The 17978-nt window shown below is 33.7% G+C and overlaps 4 protein-coding genes across 14 annotated transcripts; all 4 read right to left on the bottom strand.

The window, feature by feature from the left end:
- Positions 1–1418: 1418 nt before the first annotated feature.
- On the bottom strand, positions 1419–3504 carry LOC107059269 (putative late blight resistance protein homolog R1A-10). Its single transcript, XM_015305764.1, has 2 exons — positions 2674–3504; positions 1419–1940 (listed from the first exon to the last, which is right to left on the bottom strand). Exons 1-2 carry the CDS (start codon positions 3502–3504, stop codon positions 1419–1421), a joined length of 1353 nt encoding a protein of 450 aa, XP_015161250.1.
- A 1642-nt stretch (positions 3505–5146) lies between these two features.
- Positions 5147–10627, bottom strand: LOC102602606 (putative disease resistance RPP13-like protein 3). 11 transcript variants are annotated; one of them, XM_015305770.1, is made up of 4 exons: positions 7522–10627; positions 7356–7419; positions 6098–6125; positions 5147–5208 (listed from the first exon to the last, which is right to left on the bottom strand). In XM_015305770.1, the coding sequence occupies exon 1, from the start codon at positions 10158–10160 to the stop codon at positions 8508–8510; it is 1653 nt and encodes a 550-aa protein (XP_015161256.1). In that variant the 5' UTR covers positions 10161–10627; the 3' UTR covers positions 5147–5208; positions 6098–6125; positions 7356–7419; positions 7522–8507. The 11 variants fall into 11 exon arrangements, with proteins under 11 accessions (XP_015161256.1, XP_015161253.1, XP_015161255.1 ...); XM_015305767.1 differs by lacking the exon at positions 6098–6125 and having other exon boundaries at positions 7356–7388; XM_015305769.1 differs by lacking the exon at positions 5147–5208 and having other exon boundaries at positions 6030–6125.
- Positions 10628–14600: 3973 nt separating this feature from the next.
- LOC107057665 (putative late blight resistance protein homolog R1B-16) lies at positions 14601–16208 on the bottom strand. Its single transcript, XM_015305775.1, has 2 exons — positions 14956–16208; positions 14601–14818 (listed from the first exon to the last, which is right to left on the bottom strand). The coding sequence occupies exon 1, from the start codon at positions 16180–16182 to the stop codon at positions 14971–14973; it is 1212 nt and encodes a 403-aa protein (XP_015161261.1). The 5' UTR covers positions 16183–16208; the 3' UTR covers positions 14601–14818; positions 14956–14970.
- Positions 16209–16222: 14 nt separating this feature from the next.
- Positions 16223–17873, bottom strand: LOC102602271 (putative disease resistance RPP13-like protein 3). Its single transcript, XM_006367853.2, has 2 exons — positions 16478–17873; positions 16223–16362 (listed from the first exon to the last, which is right to left on the bottom strand). The coding sequence occupies exons 1-2, from the start codon at positions 17597–17599 to the stop codon at positions 16333–16335; spliced, it is 1152 nt and encodes a 383-aa protein (XP_006367915.1). The 5' UTR covers positions 17600–17873; the 3' UTR covers positions 16223–16332.
- Between the last annotated feature and the right edge of the window lie 105 nt (positions 17874–17978).

Here is a 17978-nt window from a genome sequence, read left to right as displayed (position 1 = left end):
CAAAAATAGAATCATATTTTAGAATATCAATTTTATTTCATTTTCAAAAGAAAGAATAATTTTCAAATCCTTTTCAAATTAAGTTTCAATAAATAAGTTCAGTATTATGATATTTTAATTTTCTTAATCTAGAATGAATTAGTATGTTTATTTTGGTATTTCTCTTTTTGGTAATTAACTTTCTATTTTTAGTATTTTTTTTATATTCACTTTAAAAAAAGGAAAAGACGAAAAAGATAGACAAGAACCAATTGTAATTCAACACCTAAAAGATTCCTATTTATTTTTCTAAAATAATATAACTCACATTTTTCACATCCATATCTCTTTAGATACACAAAGACAATATAACAATCACAACAACAACGTATTTAGTGTAATTTCATTTATCAGGTAAGAAAAGATAGAATAAATGTAGATCTTATATTGTTTTTGAAAGATGGTCAATGAAGTCATGTGTTGAAAATTATGGGATTTTAAATTCAAATTCTAGATATAGCTAACTAAGAACACGTGATGATTTCTTCTTATCAGTTCAAACTTTGATAACAAAGTTACTTTATGCATGGTTGGTGAGGAATAATAGATATATTATATCATAGAATTAGTTGGCGCGCATACAAACGGACTTAGACGCTACAATTATAAAAAAATCAATTAATAATTTTATGATCTTGATTTGCTAAAGTGAACAAGTAAAAAAGAAATATTCTTTAACTAAAGTATAACATCAGAACTAAATTATGATATCCACAATTTTAATATATATTCAAATTAGAAAATGTAGTAATTTGTTTTGAGACATACTAAAAAGTGAAATATGTTATATAAATTAAGATCGAAAGAGCAAAGCAAAATAATGAGAAGATTACGTTTCACGTATTTGGAAATTTTCGACGTCCTCTTTTATTATATTGTTTTGAACTAAAGAAAAAATAAAATTGACTAAAAGTCAACATATTCAACATGATAAAACATTATTGTAACAAAAGAAGCAAGTAAAACACAAAAAAATGTCAAAGTATAGATAAGAGTTAAGACGAGCAAAACAAAGAAACACTAAGGGTGTGTTTGGTATGGACGAAAAGGTTTTGTTGAGGAGAACTGATTTATAGAATCAATTTCAATAAAAAGAGAAGTTATTCAACTATATACACATTCCAAAGGTAATGCATTCTTTCTAATGAATGTATATAGATATCAGATTCACTAAACTACGTCTCAGTCCTAACTTGCTTCCCAGAATTTGAAAAAAAAGAAATCGAAATACACAGACACGAAAAGGTAATGTACTCTTCATCAACTAGTCGTTACGTCTGCAATGCACAAACCTATTGTAATTAGCACCTTTTATAGTATAAATAAGTGAAAATGATGAATATAAAAAACATTTTCAGATTTCGAACGAATCTAGCTAATCAAAAAATATAGTTCGCATGAATAATGAGGTCATCATTTCCCAAGCTTTGTTGCTCCGCTTGTATTTGCTCTGCTGAAACAAGAACAGAATGCAGACAGTCCTGTAGTTCAATCAGCTGTAGTGTCTGAATCTCCGCAAAGTCGAAAGGAATTTGTTCCAATGAATAGCAAAATGTTATAACTAAGTGCTCAAGGCTTGGAAAATGATAACTTGTTGCTTCCCATTGCATCAGACTCATGTTCTCAAGAAGTAAAAGCTTTAGCTTCAAGAATCCATCTTCCTCTTCATCGCTTAGTATCCAAGTTAGTCCGTCAAAGGCATCATCTTTAAGTTTGAGCACCTCAAGATTAGGTAATTTTCTGAGAATGTTCATGTCTTCCCATTGTAGGTTTGTTGTGCACAATGTTAACTTCTTAAGGTTTGGTGGGAAATTGTCACAATGTGGAATGTGTAGCCAAGAAAGGTCCACCCGCCTAAAAATCAGATAACTCTCGCTGACCACAACTTTGAGCTTCTCAAGCTGAGTTAAATGTACAAGATTATCAAGGCAATTCGCAGTAGGGTATGAAGCAACATCAATTAAAATTCCCAACTTCTTCAAATTTGGAATTCTTAGAAACACCTCATCATTACAAGATGAGGGCATCAATCCGGTTATTGTTTGTAAGTGATTCTCCCTCTCAGCAATTAGGGATGTAGGTGGGGGTATGAAAAGACTTAAACTTTTTTGTATGGATATGTCTTAGTCGAGGCATATTCACAACTTCCCATGGTAGGGACTGGGGTCCCATAAGTAAACCAAATGGATGTAAATTATGAATAACTAAGTTCTGTATATTCCGTAGCTTGCATAGTGATTGTACAAGACCATTGAAAAACGGACAAGCAAGATACCTCAAATGAACAAGTTCTGATATGGACTGACTACTGTCCAAAGAAGTAGTAAAGCAAACATCTAATATCCTAAGTAATCTAAAGCTCGACTGTGAGAGGCAACAATCAAAGGATGGATATTTGAAGAAAACAGAACGTGTGAGTGGGGTAAGTTTAGAAAGTCTACTGTCTGTATATTTATGGAAATCAGCTACACGACGTAGACAACTATTGTTTTCTAGAAGATCATCATAGTCATACCTTGTTTTGAAGTGTATAAAATTCTCATATTGGGCTTCTCTCAAACACATATCTCGAACGAGATCATGCATCTTACAAGTCTTGATTTTTCCTAGGGAAGTATGCTTCCCCACCAAAACCAAACTTCTATCAACCAACTCCCTCAAATTTTCCTCTGCCACATCTTCTAGATTTTTATGATTAACTTTCTTGACGAAGCCCTCAGCAATCCATAACTTTATTAACTTCCAGACCGGAATCTCACGAGTTTCTGCAAAAACTCCCATATAAAGGAAGCATGTTTTCAAGTACTGAGGCAAGTGGTTGTAGCTCAAAGAAAGTATGTTCAAACAATCCATAGTGTCACTGGTCATAAGTGATTCTACTTTTTCTGCAACATTCTCCCAAGAACTTGTTTCCTTGCTCATCTTGGAAAGTAGCCCACCAATTGCAACAACTGCAAGTGGTAACCCTTGACACTGATGGCCAATGTACCTCCCAATTTTCTCCAATTCCGGAGGGTAACCACCATTCCCAAAGACCTTATCGCGTAAAAGAGTCCAGCTTTCCTCCATGCTCAGAAAACGCATCTGGTGAAGGGAATTGCCAGAGCAAGCACAAGAGGCAACATCTACAAGCCTTGTGGTCAACACGATTCGACTTCCATTATGATCATCTGGAAATGATCTCCTCACATGCTGCCAAGCCTCGATAGACCACATATCATCTAGGACAATAAGATACTTCCTCCCTTTTAAACTTCGATAAACTCTTTCAGCCAATTGCTCAGTAGTACTGCTTCTTTCTACTTCATCGTTGACCACGCCAATGGAGCGAAGAATACCAAGAAAAATTTCTCTAGTGTCAAATTCTTGAGATACATTTGTCCATGCTCGAACATAAAAATGGTATGCAATCAAGGAATCATCATAAACTCTTCTAGCAAGTGTGGTCTTGCCAATACCACCCATCCCTATAATGGAGACAACTTCGAGTCTTGATGATTGCACGATGAGTCGATCTTTTATCTTTAGCAAGTCTTCATCCAGTCCAATGATTACATCTCATTGATCCAAAGGGATCTGAGATGAAGTATCTCTTGAATGAGAGATTTTTACTGTTGAACTTGTTGACCTTTTATCTTTTTCATAACCTCTTTTTGTATCAAACCAATTTCCTCAATTGCATATTCCAAGTTTTGATGGAAAGTTGTATTAGCCTTTCTTCGTACTCGCTTGCTTTGTACTAAAACATGTCTATCATATACATGTGAGTCAATAGTATCTTCCACTCCATTAGCAGCTTCTTGGATCATCCTTTCGAGATGCTTCATCATTACATCTTCATGGAAAATATTAGTAAAATCCTCAAGAAAGGTTTTAAGGAAGGTGTACTTCTCACTGAGGACTTCAGTTTGCTCTTTTTTGTAATGAAGAGAATGTGATGTATGAGTTTGAGATAGATGATCCAGGGTTTGCAAAAGTGAAGTCACAGCAGCATACGCCGCCATATCGCTGTTTGTTAGTTTCTCACTATACAGGACAATAGGAGGAAGTTCTGAGTTCTTGATTTAGATGTTCAAAACCAATTCTTTATGAAAGAAGAAGGCAATGTAATGGATGGGAATGCTAGACTTTTTAGGTTTTGTAAAGAGAAGTCTTCTCTTTGTGTCTGTTTCTCTCCAAGAGAGTAATGGTGGGGTTGGTGGAAGGGTAGAAGTGAGAATTCTTGTTTTGCTCATTGAATTATTTGTCAGATTGAGACTCAAATTGTATTTAAAGACTTGTACCAAAAAGCAAGTTGGAATAGTTTGTCAGAGACCCATGCCCAAACTACATTCATACTAGAGAGACACTTTCGGACATATCTTCTAAAAATAACTATAGTCAGGTAATTTCAAAATCTACAAGTTTTACTCCGGATATGACCCTAGGTAGGAAGGAGTGAAAGTTGAGGATTACATTAGAAGGTTAGTAGGTAGCAATATTGTTGCACTTTGTTTCTTTTTCTTCGATGTGCATTACTACTTGTTGCTTCATTTGATTTGTATCTTGCTGTTTTGCTGTCATATTTTCTTGCTACCATGCTTCAAATTCTTTTCTTTATTGTTGTGTCGAGGGTCTATCGGATAAGGCAGTGTAATGGATGGGAATGCAAGACTTGTTAGGCTATGTAAAGAGAAGTCTTCTCTTTGTGTCTGTTTCTCTATAAGAGAGTTTTGATTGAAGTCAATGGTATTTAAGACTTGTACCAAAAGGCAAGTTGGAATAGTTTTTTAAAATGAGTCCCAAAGTCATACAACTTGCCCAAACTACATTCATACCGTAATGAGCCACTTTTTGATCATATCTTTGAAAAATAACTATGGTTAGGTAATGTCACTTTCTTTGTCGAAAAAAATTGAAATGTCACTTTCTAAGATGGTCATTCAACTAATAGTTATTATTGTCAGAAGGTCACTTTCTTTGTTGAAAAAAATTGAAATCAAGAAGAAGCGTGACTTTCTGAAATAATAATTAAGCACAATAAAGATCAACATTTATGTACTAACCCACAACAACAACAACAATAACAATAACAAAAATGCAATGTATTGAGAAAAAAAGAGAGGAAACTGTACTATGGGGGAAAATAAGTTACTCTTGCAATCCTCTTAAGTGTTGCTCTCCATAACTCTGCAAAAAAATAAAATGATTATCAGTAAAAAGATTTGAGCTTTAAACTGAAAGAGGAAAAGGGGGTTAATTTTTTTTTTTTAAAAACCAATCAAAACTGATTATCAGTACAAAGATTTGAACTTTACACTAAAAGAGGAAAAGGGGACTCAATTTTTTTTTTACATCAGTGGAAGATCCAAGCTTTTCAACTGATTTTCCTCATTTGGATCAGTGCAATTTCTTCATTTGTGTCATTTTTAAAGAGGTTATTTTGGAGGGGAAGGTAAGACAAATTTAACATTGATTTTATGTGTGAAGTTCAAAGTTCAATATTTTTGTGGAAAGAAATACAAAAAGAAAAAAAGTTAGAAAATTACATTTGGGCTCCACATTATTTAACATCTTGTTACTATTCTCTCCTGCGTTATTTTTAGCATGACTTCTTCCTACTATATTTTCTTTCTAAGCGTTACTTGAGCCGAGAGTCTACTTAAAATAGTGTGTCTACCTTCATAAGGTTGCGTACATTTTAACCTCCGAGACCCTACTTGCGGAATTGCACCCGGTATGGTGCCAACTTTTTGAACTCATCTGATTTATACTAGGGGAAATGCATAAGGTACCCCCAGCCTATGTCCAAAATTTCTAAGACACACCTAACCTTTACTAAGGTCCTATTACCCCTAAACTTATTTTATATATAATTCTTTACCCCTTTTCGGCCTACGTGGCACTATCCTTGGAAAAATTGACAACACGCGCTGGACCCACAAGATAGTGCCATGTAAGCTGAAAAGGGGTAGAAAATTATATATAAAATAAGTTCAAGAGAGTAATAGGACCTTAGTAAATGTTAGGTATGTCTCAGGGATTTTGAACATAAGCTGGGGGTACTTATGCATTTTACCTTTAAACTATTCCAACTTGCTGGATGCCTGCAAAAGTATATTGAATATCATTTCTCAGTTTGATTATATTGTGTTGTTTATTCCAACTTGAATATTAAAAAAACATGTTTGTACCCTTCATTTCTTTCTAAAGAAAATGCATAGTGAATTGACTTTAATTTGGGCACAATTCATACACATTGTTTTCAATATCCTTTTCTTGAGCATATGCTCATGGGATGTTCCCACTCACACCCATATCACTTTAGATACACAAAGACAATATAACAACCGCAACGTATTTTGTGTAATTTCATTTATCAGGAAGAAAAGATAGAATAAATGTAGATCTTATGTTGTTTTTGAAAGATGGTCAATGAAGTCATGTGTTGAAAATTATGGGATTTTAAATTCAAATTCTAGATATAGCTAATTAAGAACACGTGATGATTTCTTCTTATCAGTTCAAGCTTTGATAACAAAGTTACTTTATGCATGGTTGGTGAGGAATAATAGATATAGTATATCATAGAATTAGTCGGTGCGCATACAAACGGACTTAGACGCTACAATTATAAAAAAATCAATTAATAATTTTATGATCTTGATTTGCTAAAGTGAACAAGTAAAAAGAAATATTCTTTAACTAAAGTATAACATCATGACTAAAATATGATATCCACAATTTTAATATATATTCAAATTAGAAAAATGTAGTAAATTTGTTTTGAGACATACTAAAAAGCGAAATACGTTATATAAATTAAGATCGAAAGAGCAAAGCAAAATAAAGAGAAGATTACGTTTCACGTATTTGGAATTTTTCAACGCCTCTTTTATTATATTGTTTTGAACTAAAGAAAAATAAAATTGACTAAAAGTCAACATATTCAAAATGATAAAACATTATTGTAAACAAAAGAAGCAAGTAAAACACAAAAATGTTAAAGTATAGATAAGAGTTAAGACGAGCAAAACAAAGAAACACTAAGGGTGTGTTTGGTAATGGACGAAAAAGGTTTTGTTGAGGAGAACTGATTTATAGAATCAATTTCAATAAAAAGAGAAGTTATTCAACTATATACACATTCCAAAGGTAATGTATTCTTTCTGATGAATGTATATAGATATCAGATTCACTAAACTAAGTCTCAGTCCTAAACAAGTCGAAACATGACTATTTCACTAACTTACTTCCCTGAATTTGAAAAAAAGGAAATTGAAATACACAGACAGGAAAGATTATGAACTTCTGCAAATTTGCTTGAGTATATATACCTTTTGGTACTCTCCATCAGCTAGTCGTTACGTCTTCAATGCACAAACCAATTGTAATTAGCACCTTTTATAGTATAAATAAGTGAAAATGATGAATATAAAAACATTTTCAGATTTCGAACGAATCTAGCTAATCAAAAAATTTATGCTTTTAAGAAATGTATACCTTTTTGATTAATGTTTACTCACATATATAGTTCGCATGAATAATGAGGTCATCATTTCCCAAGCTTTGTTGCTCCGCTTGTATTTGCTCTGCTGAAACAAGAACAGAACGCATACATTCGTGTAGTTCAATCAGCTGTAGTGTCTGAATCTCCGCAAAGTCGAAAGGAATTTGTTCCAAGTTCCGGCAATCTTTTAGGACTAAGTGCTCAAGGCTTGGAAAATGATAACTTGTTGCTTCCCATTGCTTCAGACTCATGCGCTTAAGAAGTAAAAACTTTAGCTTCAAGAATCCATCTTCGTCTTCATCGCTTAGTATCCAAATTAGTCCGTCAAAGGCATTATGTTTAAGTTTGAGCACCTCAAGATTAGGTAATTTTCTGAGAATGTTCATGTCTTCCCATTGTAGGTACGTTCTGCACAATGTTAACTTCTTAAGGTTTGGTGGGAAATTTTCACAATGTGGAATGTGTAGCAAAGGAAGGCCCACCCAACCTAAGCTTCGAGCTCCTAAGATCCAAATTAACTCCTGCAGATAATCGCACTCAACTTTGAGCTTCTCAAGCTGAGTTAAATGTACAAGATTATCAAGACAATAACACTTCTGAATAGTGTCTGAAACAACATCAATTAATATTCCCAACTTCTTCAAATTTGGAATTCTTAGAAACACCTCTTCATTACAAGATGAGGAAATCAATCCGGTTAACGTTTGTAAATGATTCTCCCTCACAGCAATTAGTGATGTAGGTGGGGGTATGAAAAGAATAAACTTTTTTGTATGGATATGTCTTAGTTGAGGCATATTCACAACTTCCCACATACATAAACCAAATGGACATGAATCATGAATAACTAAGTTCTGTAAATTCCGAAGCTTGCATATTGACTGCACAAGGCCATCGAAGGACGGACAAGCAAGATACCTCAAATGAATCAATTCGGATATGGACGGAGAACAGTTAAAAAAAGGATCAAAGCAAACATCTAATATCCTAAGTAATCTAAAGCTCGACTGTGAGAGGAAACAAAAAAGTATGGATATTTGAAGAAAACAGAACGTGTGTGTGGCATAAGTTTAGAAAGTTCACTGTCTGTATACTTATGGAAATCAGCTACACGACGTAGACAACTAATGTTTTCTAGAAGGTCATCATGGTCATACCTTGTTTTGAAGTGTATAAAATTCTCATATTTGGCTTCTCTCAAACACATATCTCGAACGAGATCATGCATCTTACAAGTCTTGATTTTTCGTAGGGAAGTATGCTTCCCCACCAAAACCAAACTTCTATCAACTAACTCCCTCAAATTTTCCTCTGCCACATCTTCTAGATTTTTATGATTAACTTTCTTGACGAAGCCCTCAGCAATCCATAACTTTATTAACTTCCAGACCGGGATCTCACGGATTTCTGCAAAAACTCCCATATAAAGGAAGCATGCTTTCAAGTACTGAGGCAAGTGGTTGTAGCTCAAAGAAAGTATGTTCAAGCAATCCGTAGTGTCACTGGTCATAAGCGATCCTACCTTTTCTGCAACATTCTCCCAAGAACTTGTTTCCTTGCTCATCTTGGAAAGTAGTCCACCAATTGCAACAACTGCAAGTGGCAACCCTTGACACTGATGGACAATGTATCTCCCAATTTTCTCCAATTCCGGAGAGTAACTACCGTTCCCAAAGACCTTATCGCGTAAAAGAGTCCAGCTTTCCTCCATGCTCAGAAAGCGCATCTGGTGAAGGGAATTGACAGAGCAAGCACAAGATGCAACATCTGCAAGCCTTGTGGTCAACACGATTCGACTTCCATTATGATCATCTGGAAATGATCTCCTCACATGCTGCCAAGCCTCGATGGACCACATATCATCTAGGACAATAAGATACTTCCTCCCTTTTAAACTTCGATAAACTCTTTCAGCCAATTGCTCATTAGTACTGTTTCTTTCTACTTCATCGTTGACTGCGCCAATGGAGCGAAGAATACCAAGAAAAATTTCTCTGGTGTCAAATTCTTGAGATACATTTGTCCATGCTCGGACATAAAAATGGTATGCAATCAAGGAATCATCATAAACTCTTCTAGCCAGTGTGGTCTTGCCAATACCACCCATCCCTATAATAGGGACAACTTCGAGTCTTGATGATTGCACGATGAGTCGATCTTTTATCCTTAGTAAATCTTCATCTAGTCCAACGATTATATCTTTTTGATCCAAAGGGATCTGAGATGAAGTATCTCTTGAATGAGAGATTTTGCTGTTGAACTTGTTGACCTTTATCTTTTTCATAACCTCTTTTTGTATCAAACCAATTTCCTCAATTGCATATTCCAAGTTTTGATGGAAAATTGCATCAGCCTTACTTCGTACTTGCTTGCTTTGTACTAAAACATGTCTATCATATACATGTGAGTCAATAGTATCTTCCACTCCATTAGCAGCTTCTTGGATTATCCTTTCGAGATGCTTCATCTTTACATCTTCATGGAAAATATTAGTAAAATCCTCAAGAAAGGTTTTAAGGAAGGTGTACTTGTCACTGAGGACTTCAGTTTGCTTTTTTTTGTAAAGAATATCAGTTTGAGATAGACTGTCCAGGGTATGCAAAAGTGAAGTCACAGCAGCATACGCCGCCATATCGCTGTTTGTTAGTTTCTTGCTAAACAGGACAGTAGGAGGAAGTTCTGAGTTGTTGATTTAGATTCTCAAAACCAATTCTTTATGAAAGAAGAAGGCAGTGTAATGGATGGGAATGCAAGACTTTTAAGGGTTTGTAAAGAGAAGTCTTCTCTTTGTGACTGCTTCTCTCCAATAGAGTAATGGTAGGGTTGGTGGAAGGGTAGAAGTGAGAATTCTTGTTTTGCTCATTGAATTATTTGTCAGATTGAGACCCAAATTGTATTTAAGACTTGTACCAAAAAGCAAGTTGGAATAGTTTCAGAGACCCAAAGTCATACAACTTGCCCAAACTACATTCATACTAGAGAGCCACTTTTCGGACATATCTTCGAAATATAACTATAGTCAGGTAATTTCAAAATCTACAAGTTTTACTCCGGATATGACCCTAGATAGGAAGGAGTGAAAGTTGAGGATTAGATTAGAAAGTTAGTAGGTAGCCGAGTATTGTTGCACTTTGTTGCTTCATTTGATTTGTATCTTGCTGTTTTGCTGTCATATTTTCTTGCTACCATGCTTCAAATTCTTTTCTTTATTGTTGAGTCGAGGGTCTATCGGAAACAACATCTCTCTACACCACAAAGGTAAGGATAAGGTTTGTTCACATCCTATCACCCTAGTCTTCACTTGTGAGATTACACTAGATATGTTGTTGTTTTTACAAGTTTTACTCCATGACAATGTACTGGAGTTTCTGCTATGGAATTTGAAACTATTATTGTTTACAAAATTAAATAATCTTTTTTAGAATTGTTATTTTTTGAAATTTAATTCATAGTTCACACCGAAAGTAAGATATTTTTATTGTGTGTGTGTGTGGGGGGGGGGGTGATGTAAGAATTGGATTAATACGAACCTAGTATTTCTGATATCATGCATAGACGTGTGTGTTTTAATATTAAAATATTTGAATTCGTAATTTTAAAAGTATAATGAATTCTGTTGATAGAAACATAAAGATTGAACTTATCAATTGATATAGTATGCGTTGATATCCGTCTGATACGGATGATACTTGTTGTTTGAATATAATTAGTTGTCGATATAATTGATATCTGCATGATACAATTCTTTTACCTGATACAATAATTATAGTTATGTTAAATTATATTTACGTTTTGTAACTATGCTTTAAAGTAGAACTATTTATAAAAAAATTATATACCTGTTTGAGAGAATATTCATGTATTGAGAACCCATAGGCCATAGTTATGCTTCAATGTTAATTTATTATTTTATTATTAAATTGGAGTGTGATAAACGATAATTATGGATGTCATTATCACACTTGACCTACTGATTATATTTAAAGTTGAATTATATACTAGGATTAAGGAACATAGCATTATAATAGTGGTTAATTAGCTGTTCTAGCTACTTAAAAATATATTTAAGTGGCCCTAAGAATAAGTATTCTAGTTCTAGTACTATGTATAATTGATTCCTCGTTTTAGGTATATATTTTGGATTTAATGATATGAAAATTAAGAGTGCACAAAAATGCATATTAAAGGCTATAGTTGTTGCTATGTCTATATTTAGTTGATAGTTTCTTTAAGCATTTTAGCGGCGATGCAATATAATGCGTGGCATTCAGACAAATATATGTCATTGACCTAATAGCTTCAAGCGTAATATGCAATTAAAGACTCGATGGTTCAAAAATTTTACAATTCACATTAGATATCACATTTAGTTGATAGTTGTGACATTGTTTTGATGGATTTTGTCTTTGACAAGGGTTAAATCTAAAATAATTTCTCATGGTTATGGTAATTAATAAAATTTGTTAATTGCCAAAAAAAAAATAGAGGAGTAAGGGTAAATCTAGTCTTTCATATTTTTATCAATCAATGCCATGTGTAATTGCACGAAGAAAGATAAAATTATCCCTGGCTTCTGAAGTAGACATGTTGTTCAAGCCGTGTCACCTTCTAGCGACTTATACTAAGTAAGTAGTAATCAATGGAAAACATACTAAAGAAATAAAAGAAGGTATTTGAATCCAAAATCGAACAATTACTTACTATATTTTGTAAATAATAATCATGATAAAATAATATTCGCTCTATTTTAATATATACAATACCTTTTTCCTTTTAATTAATTCAAAAAAGAGTAATAATTTTTTTTTTATTTCATAAATATTTAATAACGCTATCAATATATAAAAAAAAGTGGATCTTAAAAGTGTAACTTTTCAAAAAATAGTAAGAACTAATAGTATAGTATTAGAATTTAGAAATAAAAAATACAAACTAGTATTGATAGTCAATGGCATTTCGGTAGTTTATAGGTGTTTGGATGGCAAAAATGAAAGTTTGGTCGACACGTGGTTGAAGGATATTTTGAGGTGAAAATATCTAGAGACCTAAACCTGCCACCAGAGGAAGTCCACGTCATCAGCCAGCTAACGAAGATATTTTTATGGCTGACCCAATAATCTATGTGGCAGGAATAAAAACAGCATCTTTGGATTTTTTTCTTGTTTTTCATCTTTATTCGGTGTTCGATATTTGATATCCACATTGGAATCTGATTAACATTTTTTAGTAAGGATTAAGATGAGGAAAACGAGATAGAAATAGTTCGAACATATATGGAGAGATGCAGGAATGAGTGTACAAATAAGAAGGTGTGAAGAGATTGATTTGTAACCGATTTTATGAGAGGTACAAATAAGACGAAGAGGAATTGAGAAGAGATAATTTAGATATGACATGAAACATCTTCGAAATACATGACCTAAATAAGAAGATATGAAGATCGAAGATTATAGTACAAGAATAGTAAATAGTCGATTATTGTTGTCATATTTCTTTGTGGGAGAAGCGGGGGATTAACTTCCTCTTCTCGTCTTCTCTTTATTTAGTAAATGTTGATTAGTAGACATAGTCGCATACTATCTTATTCTTTACTTTTCACCATTGCATGTTGTTTCATTTACTTTATGTATCTTGATATTTCTTGACGTTATTTTCCTTTCAATTCTACGTTGGTTACAGTACACTTCTTATATCCTACCCTTCTTATACCCACTTTTGGAAATTCACTGCTATGTTGTTGTTTTTTTTTTTAATCTTTGTTTTAGTTTGATAAGTTTTATTTGTTGAAATTGAAAAATTACAAAAATAGAATCATATTTTAGAATATCAATTTTATTTCATTTTCAAAAGAAAGAATAATTTTCATCCTTTTCAAATTAGGTTTCAATAAATAAGTTTAGTATTATGGTATTTTAATTTTCTTAATCTAGAATTAATTTGTATGTTTATTTTGGTATTTCTCTTTTTGGTAATTAACTTTCTATTTTTAGTATTATTTTTTTTATATTCTACTTTAAAAAAGGAAAAGACGAAAAAGATAGACAAGAACCAATTGTAATTCAACACCTAAAAGATTCCTATTTTATTTTTCTAAAATAATATAACTCACATTTTTCACTCATTATCGTTATGAGGGACCATTCCATATTTTTTCTGTACCAAGGCACAATTCATACACATTGTTTTCAATCTCCTTTTCTTGAGTATATGCACATGGGATGTTCCCACTCACATCCATATCTCTTTAGATACACAAAGACAATATAACAACCACAATAACGTATTCAGTATAATTTCATTTACCAGATCAGAAAAGATAGAATAAATGTAGATCTTATGTTATTTTTGAAAGATGGTCAATGAAGTCATGTGTTGAAAATTATGGGATTTTAAATTCAAATTCTAGATATAGCTAACTAAGAACACGCGCGTGATGATTTCTTCTTATCAGTTCAAGCTTTGATAACAAAGTTACTTTATGCATGGTTGGTGAGGAATAATAGATATAGTATATCATAGAATTAGTTGGCGCATACAAACGGACTTAGACGCTACAATTATTAAAAAATCAATTAATAATTTTATGATCTTGATTTGCTAAAGCGAACAATTAAAAAAGAAAAATTCTTTAACTAAAGTATAACATCATAACTAAAATATGATATCCACAATTTTAATATATATTCAAATTAGAAAATGTAGTAATTTGTTTTGAGACATACTAAAAAGCGAAATATGTTATATAAATTAAGATCGAAAGAGCAAAGCAAAATAAAGAGAAGATTTTTCACATATTTGGAATTTTTCAACGTCTCTTTTATTATATTGTTTTGAATTAAGAAAAAATAAAATTGACTAAAAGTCAACATATTGAAAATGATAAAACATTATTGTAAACAAAAGAAGCAAGTAAAAGACAAAAAAATGTTAAAAGTATAGATAAGAGTTAAGACGAGCAAAACAAAGAATCACTAAGGGTGTGTTTGGTATGGTCGAAAAGGTTTTGTTGAGGAGAACTAATTTATAGAATCAATTTCAATAAAAAGAGAAGTTATTCTATATACACATTCCAAAGGTAATGCATTCTTTTTGATGAATGTATATAGATGTCAGATTCACTAAACTACGTTTCAGTCCCAAACAAGTTGAAACATGACTATTTCACTAACTTACTTCCCAGAATTTGATAAAAGGAAATCGAAATACACAGACAGGAAATAACATGAACTTCTGCAAATTTGCTTGAGTGTATATACCTTATGGTACTTTCCATTTAGCTAGTCGTTACGTCTGCAATGCACAAACCAATTGTAATTAGCACCTTTTATAGTATAAATAAGTGAAAATGATGAATATAAAAATCATTTTCAGATTTCGAAGGAATCTAACTAATCAAAAATCTTTATGCTTTTAAAAAAAGGGTATACCTTTTTGATTAATGTTTACTCAAGTATATAGTTCGCACGGATAATGAGGTCATCATTTCCAAAGCTTTGTTGCTCCTCTTGTATTTGCTCTGCTGAAACAAGAACAGAACGCATACATTCGTGTAGTTCAATCAGCTGTAGTGTCTGAATCTCCGCAAAGTCGAAAGGAATTTTTTCCAAGTACCGGCAATTTGTTAGGACAAAGTGCTCAAGGCTTGGAAAATGATAACTTGTTGCTTCCCATTGCATCAGATGCAAGCTCTCAAGAAGTAAAAACTTTAGCTTCAAGAATCCATCTTCGTCTACATCGCTTAGTTTCCAAGTTAGTCCGCGAAAGGCATAATCTTTAAGTTTGAGCACCTCAAGATTAGGTAATTTTCTGAGAATGTTCATGTCTTCCCATTGTAGGTTTGTTCTGCACAATGTTAACTTCTTAAGGTTTGGTGGGAAATTGTCACAATGTGGAATGTCCATCCAACCTTCGATAATCGGCGTAAAAATTAGCAGAAAAGGCTCTCTGACCACAACTTTGAGCTTCTCAAGCTGAGTTAAATGTACAAGATTATCAAGGCAATTCCTAATAGGGTATGAAGCAACATCAATTAAAATTCCCAACTTCTTCAAATTTGGAATTCTTAGAAACACCTCATCATTACAAGATGAGGGAATCAATCCGGTTATTGTTAGTAAGTGATTCTCCCTCTCAGCAATTAGGGATGTAGGTCGGGGTATGAAGAGACTAAAGTTTTTTGTATGGATATGTCTTAGTTGAGGCATATTCAAAACTTCCCATGCTAGGGACTGGGTTGTTATAAGTGAAGCAAATAAGCTTACATCATGAATAACTAAGTTCTGTAAATTCCGAAGCTTGCATATTGATTGCACAAGGCCACCGAAGGACGGACAAGCAAGATACCTCAAATGAACAAGTTCTGATATGGACTGACTACAGGAGAAAGAACATGGAAAACAAACATCTAATATCCTAAGCAATCTAAACCTTAATCGTGCGGGGGAACAAAAGTTGTATTCATGTTTGAAGAAAACAGAACGTGCGAGTGGAATAAATATAGAAATTCCACTGGATCCATAATTAATGAAATCAACTATACGACGTAGACAATTAATGTTTTCTAGAAGATTATCTTTGTCATACCTCGTTTTGAAGTGTAAAAAATTCTCATATTGGGATTCTCTCAAACACATATCTCGAACGAGATCATGCATCTTACAAGTCTTGATTTTTCCCAGGGAGGTATCTCTCCCCACCAAAACCAAACTTCTATCAACCAACTCCCTCAAATTTTCCTCTGCCACATCTTCTAGATTTTTTATGATTAACTTTCTTGACGAAGCCCTCAGCAATCCATAACTTTATTAACTTCCAGACCGGGATCTCACGACTTTCTGCAAAAACTCCCATATAAAGGAAGCATGTTTTCAAGTACTGAGGCAAGTGGTTGTAGCTCAAAGAAAGTATGTTCAAGCAATCCATAGTGTCACTTGTCATAAGTGATCCTACCTTTTCTGCAACTTTCTCCCAAGAACTTGTTTCCTTGCTCATCTTGGAAAGTAGTCCACCAATTGCAACAACTGCAAGTGGCAACCCTTGACACTGACGGACAATGTATCTCCCAATTTTCTCCAATTCCGGAGGGTAACTACCATTCCCAAAGACCTTATCGCGTAAAAGAATCCAGCTTTCCTCCACACTCAGAAAGCGCATCTCGTGAAGGGAATTGCCAGAGCAAGCACAAGATGCAACATCTACCAGCCTCGTGGTCAACAAGATTCGACTTCCATTATGATCATCCGGAAAAGATCTCCTCACATGCTTCCAAGCCTCGATGGACCACATATCATCTAGGACAATAAGATACTTCATCCCTTTTAAACTTCGATAAACTCTTTCAGCCAATTGCTCATTAGTACTGTTTCTTTCTACTTCATCCTTGACCACGCCAATGGAGCGAAGAATACCAAGAAAAATTTCTCTAGTGTCAAATTCTTGAGATACATTTGTCCATGCTCGAACATAAAAATGGTATGCAATCAAGGAATCATCATAAACTCTTCTAGCCAGTGTGGTCTTGCCTATACCACCCATCCCTATAATGGGGACAACTTCGAGTCTTGATGATTGCACGATGAGTCGATCTTTTATCTTTAGCAAGTCTTCATCTAGTCCGATGATTACATCTTTTTGATCCATAGGGATCTGAGATGAAGTATCTCTTGAATGAGAGATTTTGCTGTTGAACTTGTTGACCTTTATCTTTTTCATAACCTCTTTTTGTATCAAACCAATTTCCTCAATTGCATATTCCAAGTTTTGATGAAAAATTGTATCAGCCTTTCTTTGTACTCGCTTGCTTTGTACTAAGACAGAGCTATCATATACATGTGAGTCAATAGTATCTTCCACTCCATTAGCAGCTTCTTGGATCATCCTTTCCAGATGCTTCATCTTTATATCTTCATGGAAAATATTAGTAAAATCGTCAAGAAAGGTTTTAAGGAAGGTGTACTTGTCACTGAGGACTTCAGTTTGCTCTTTTTTGTAAAGAAGAGAATGTGATGTATGAGTTTGAGATAGATGATCCAGGGTATGCAAAAGTGAAGTCACAGCATCATACGCTGCCATGCCGCTGTTTGTTATTTTCTCACTAAACAGGACAGTAGGAGGAAGTTCTGAGTTGTTGATTTAGATTCTCAAAACCAATTCTTTATGAAAGAAGAAGGCAATGTAATGGATGGGAATGCAAGACTTGTTAGGCTATGTAAAGAGAAGTCTTCTCATTGTGTCTGTTTCTCTCCAAGAGAATAGTGGTGGGGTTGGTGGAAGGGTAGAAGTGAGAATTCTTGTTTTGCTCATTGAATTATTTGTCAGATTGAGACTCAAATTGTATTTAAAGACTTGTACCAAAGTCATACAACTTGCCCAAACTACATTCATACTAGAGAGCCACTGTTCGGACATATCTTCGTCAGGTAATTTCAAAATCTACAAGTTTTACTCCGGA

Source organism: Solanum tuberosum, unplaced genomic scaffold (genome assembly GCF_000226075.1).
Source record: "Solanum tuberosum cultivar DM 1-3 516 R44 unplaced genomic scaffold, SolTub_3.0 contig00006, whole genome shotgun sequence".
NCBI classification, from domain to species: Eukaryota; Viridiplantae; Streptophyta; class Magnoliopsida; order Solanales; family Solanaceae; genus Solanum; species Solanum tuberosum.
The sequence above is the reverse complement of the archived record's forward strand: the minus strand, read 5'-3'. Positions and strand labels throughout refer to the sequence as shown.

Coding starts and splice junctions, on each gene's coding strand:
- LOC107059269 (XM_015305764.1), bottom strand. CDS start 3,504: ATGGGTGGTATTGGCAAGACCACACTTGCTAGAAGAGTTTATGATGAT. Junction 1,941..2,673: donor AGTTGGTTGATAGAAGTTTG/GTTTTGGTGGGG, acceptor CATTTAACTCAG/CTTGAGAAGCTCAAAGTTGT.
- LOC102602606 (XM_015305770.1), bottom strand. CDS start 10,160: ATGGCGGCGTATGCTGCTGTGACTTCACTTTTGCATACCCTGGACAGT.
- LOC107057665 (XM_015305775.1), bottom strand. CDS start 16,182: ATGCATGATCTCGTTCGAGATATGTGTTTGAGAGAATCCCAATATGAG.
- LOC102602271 (XM_006367853.2), bottom strand. CDS start 17,599: ATGGCAGCGTATGATGCTGTGACTTCACTTTTGCATACCCTGGATCAT. Junction 16,363..16,477: donor GGGAGAAAGTTGCAGAAAAG/GTAGGATCACTT, acceptor GAGTTTTTGCAG/AAAGTCGTGAGATCCCGGTC.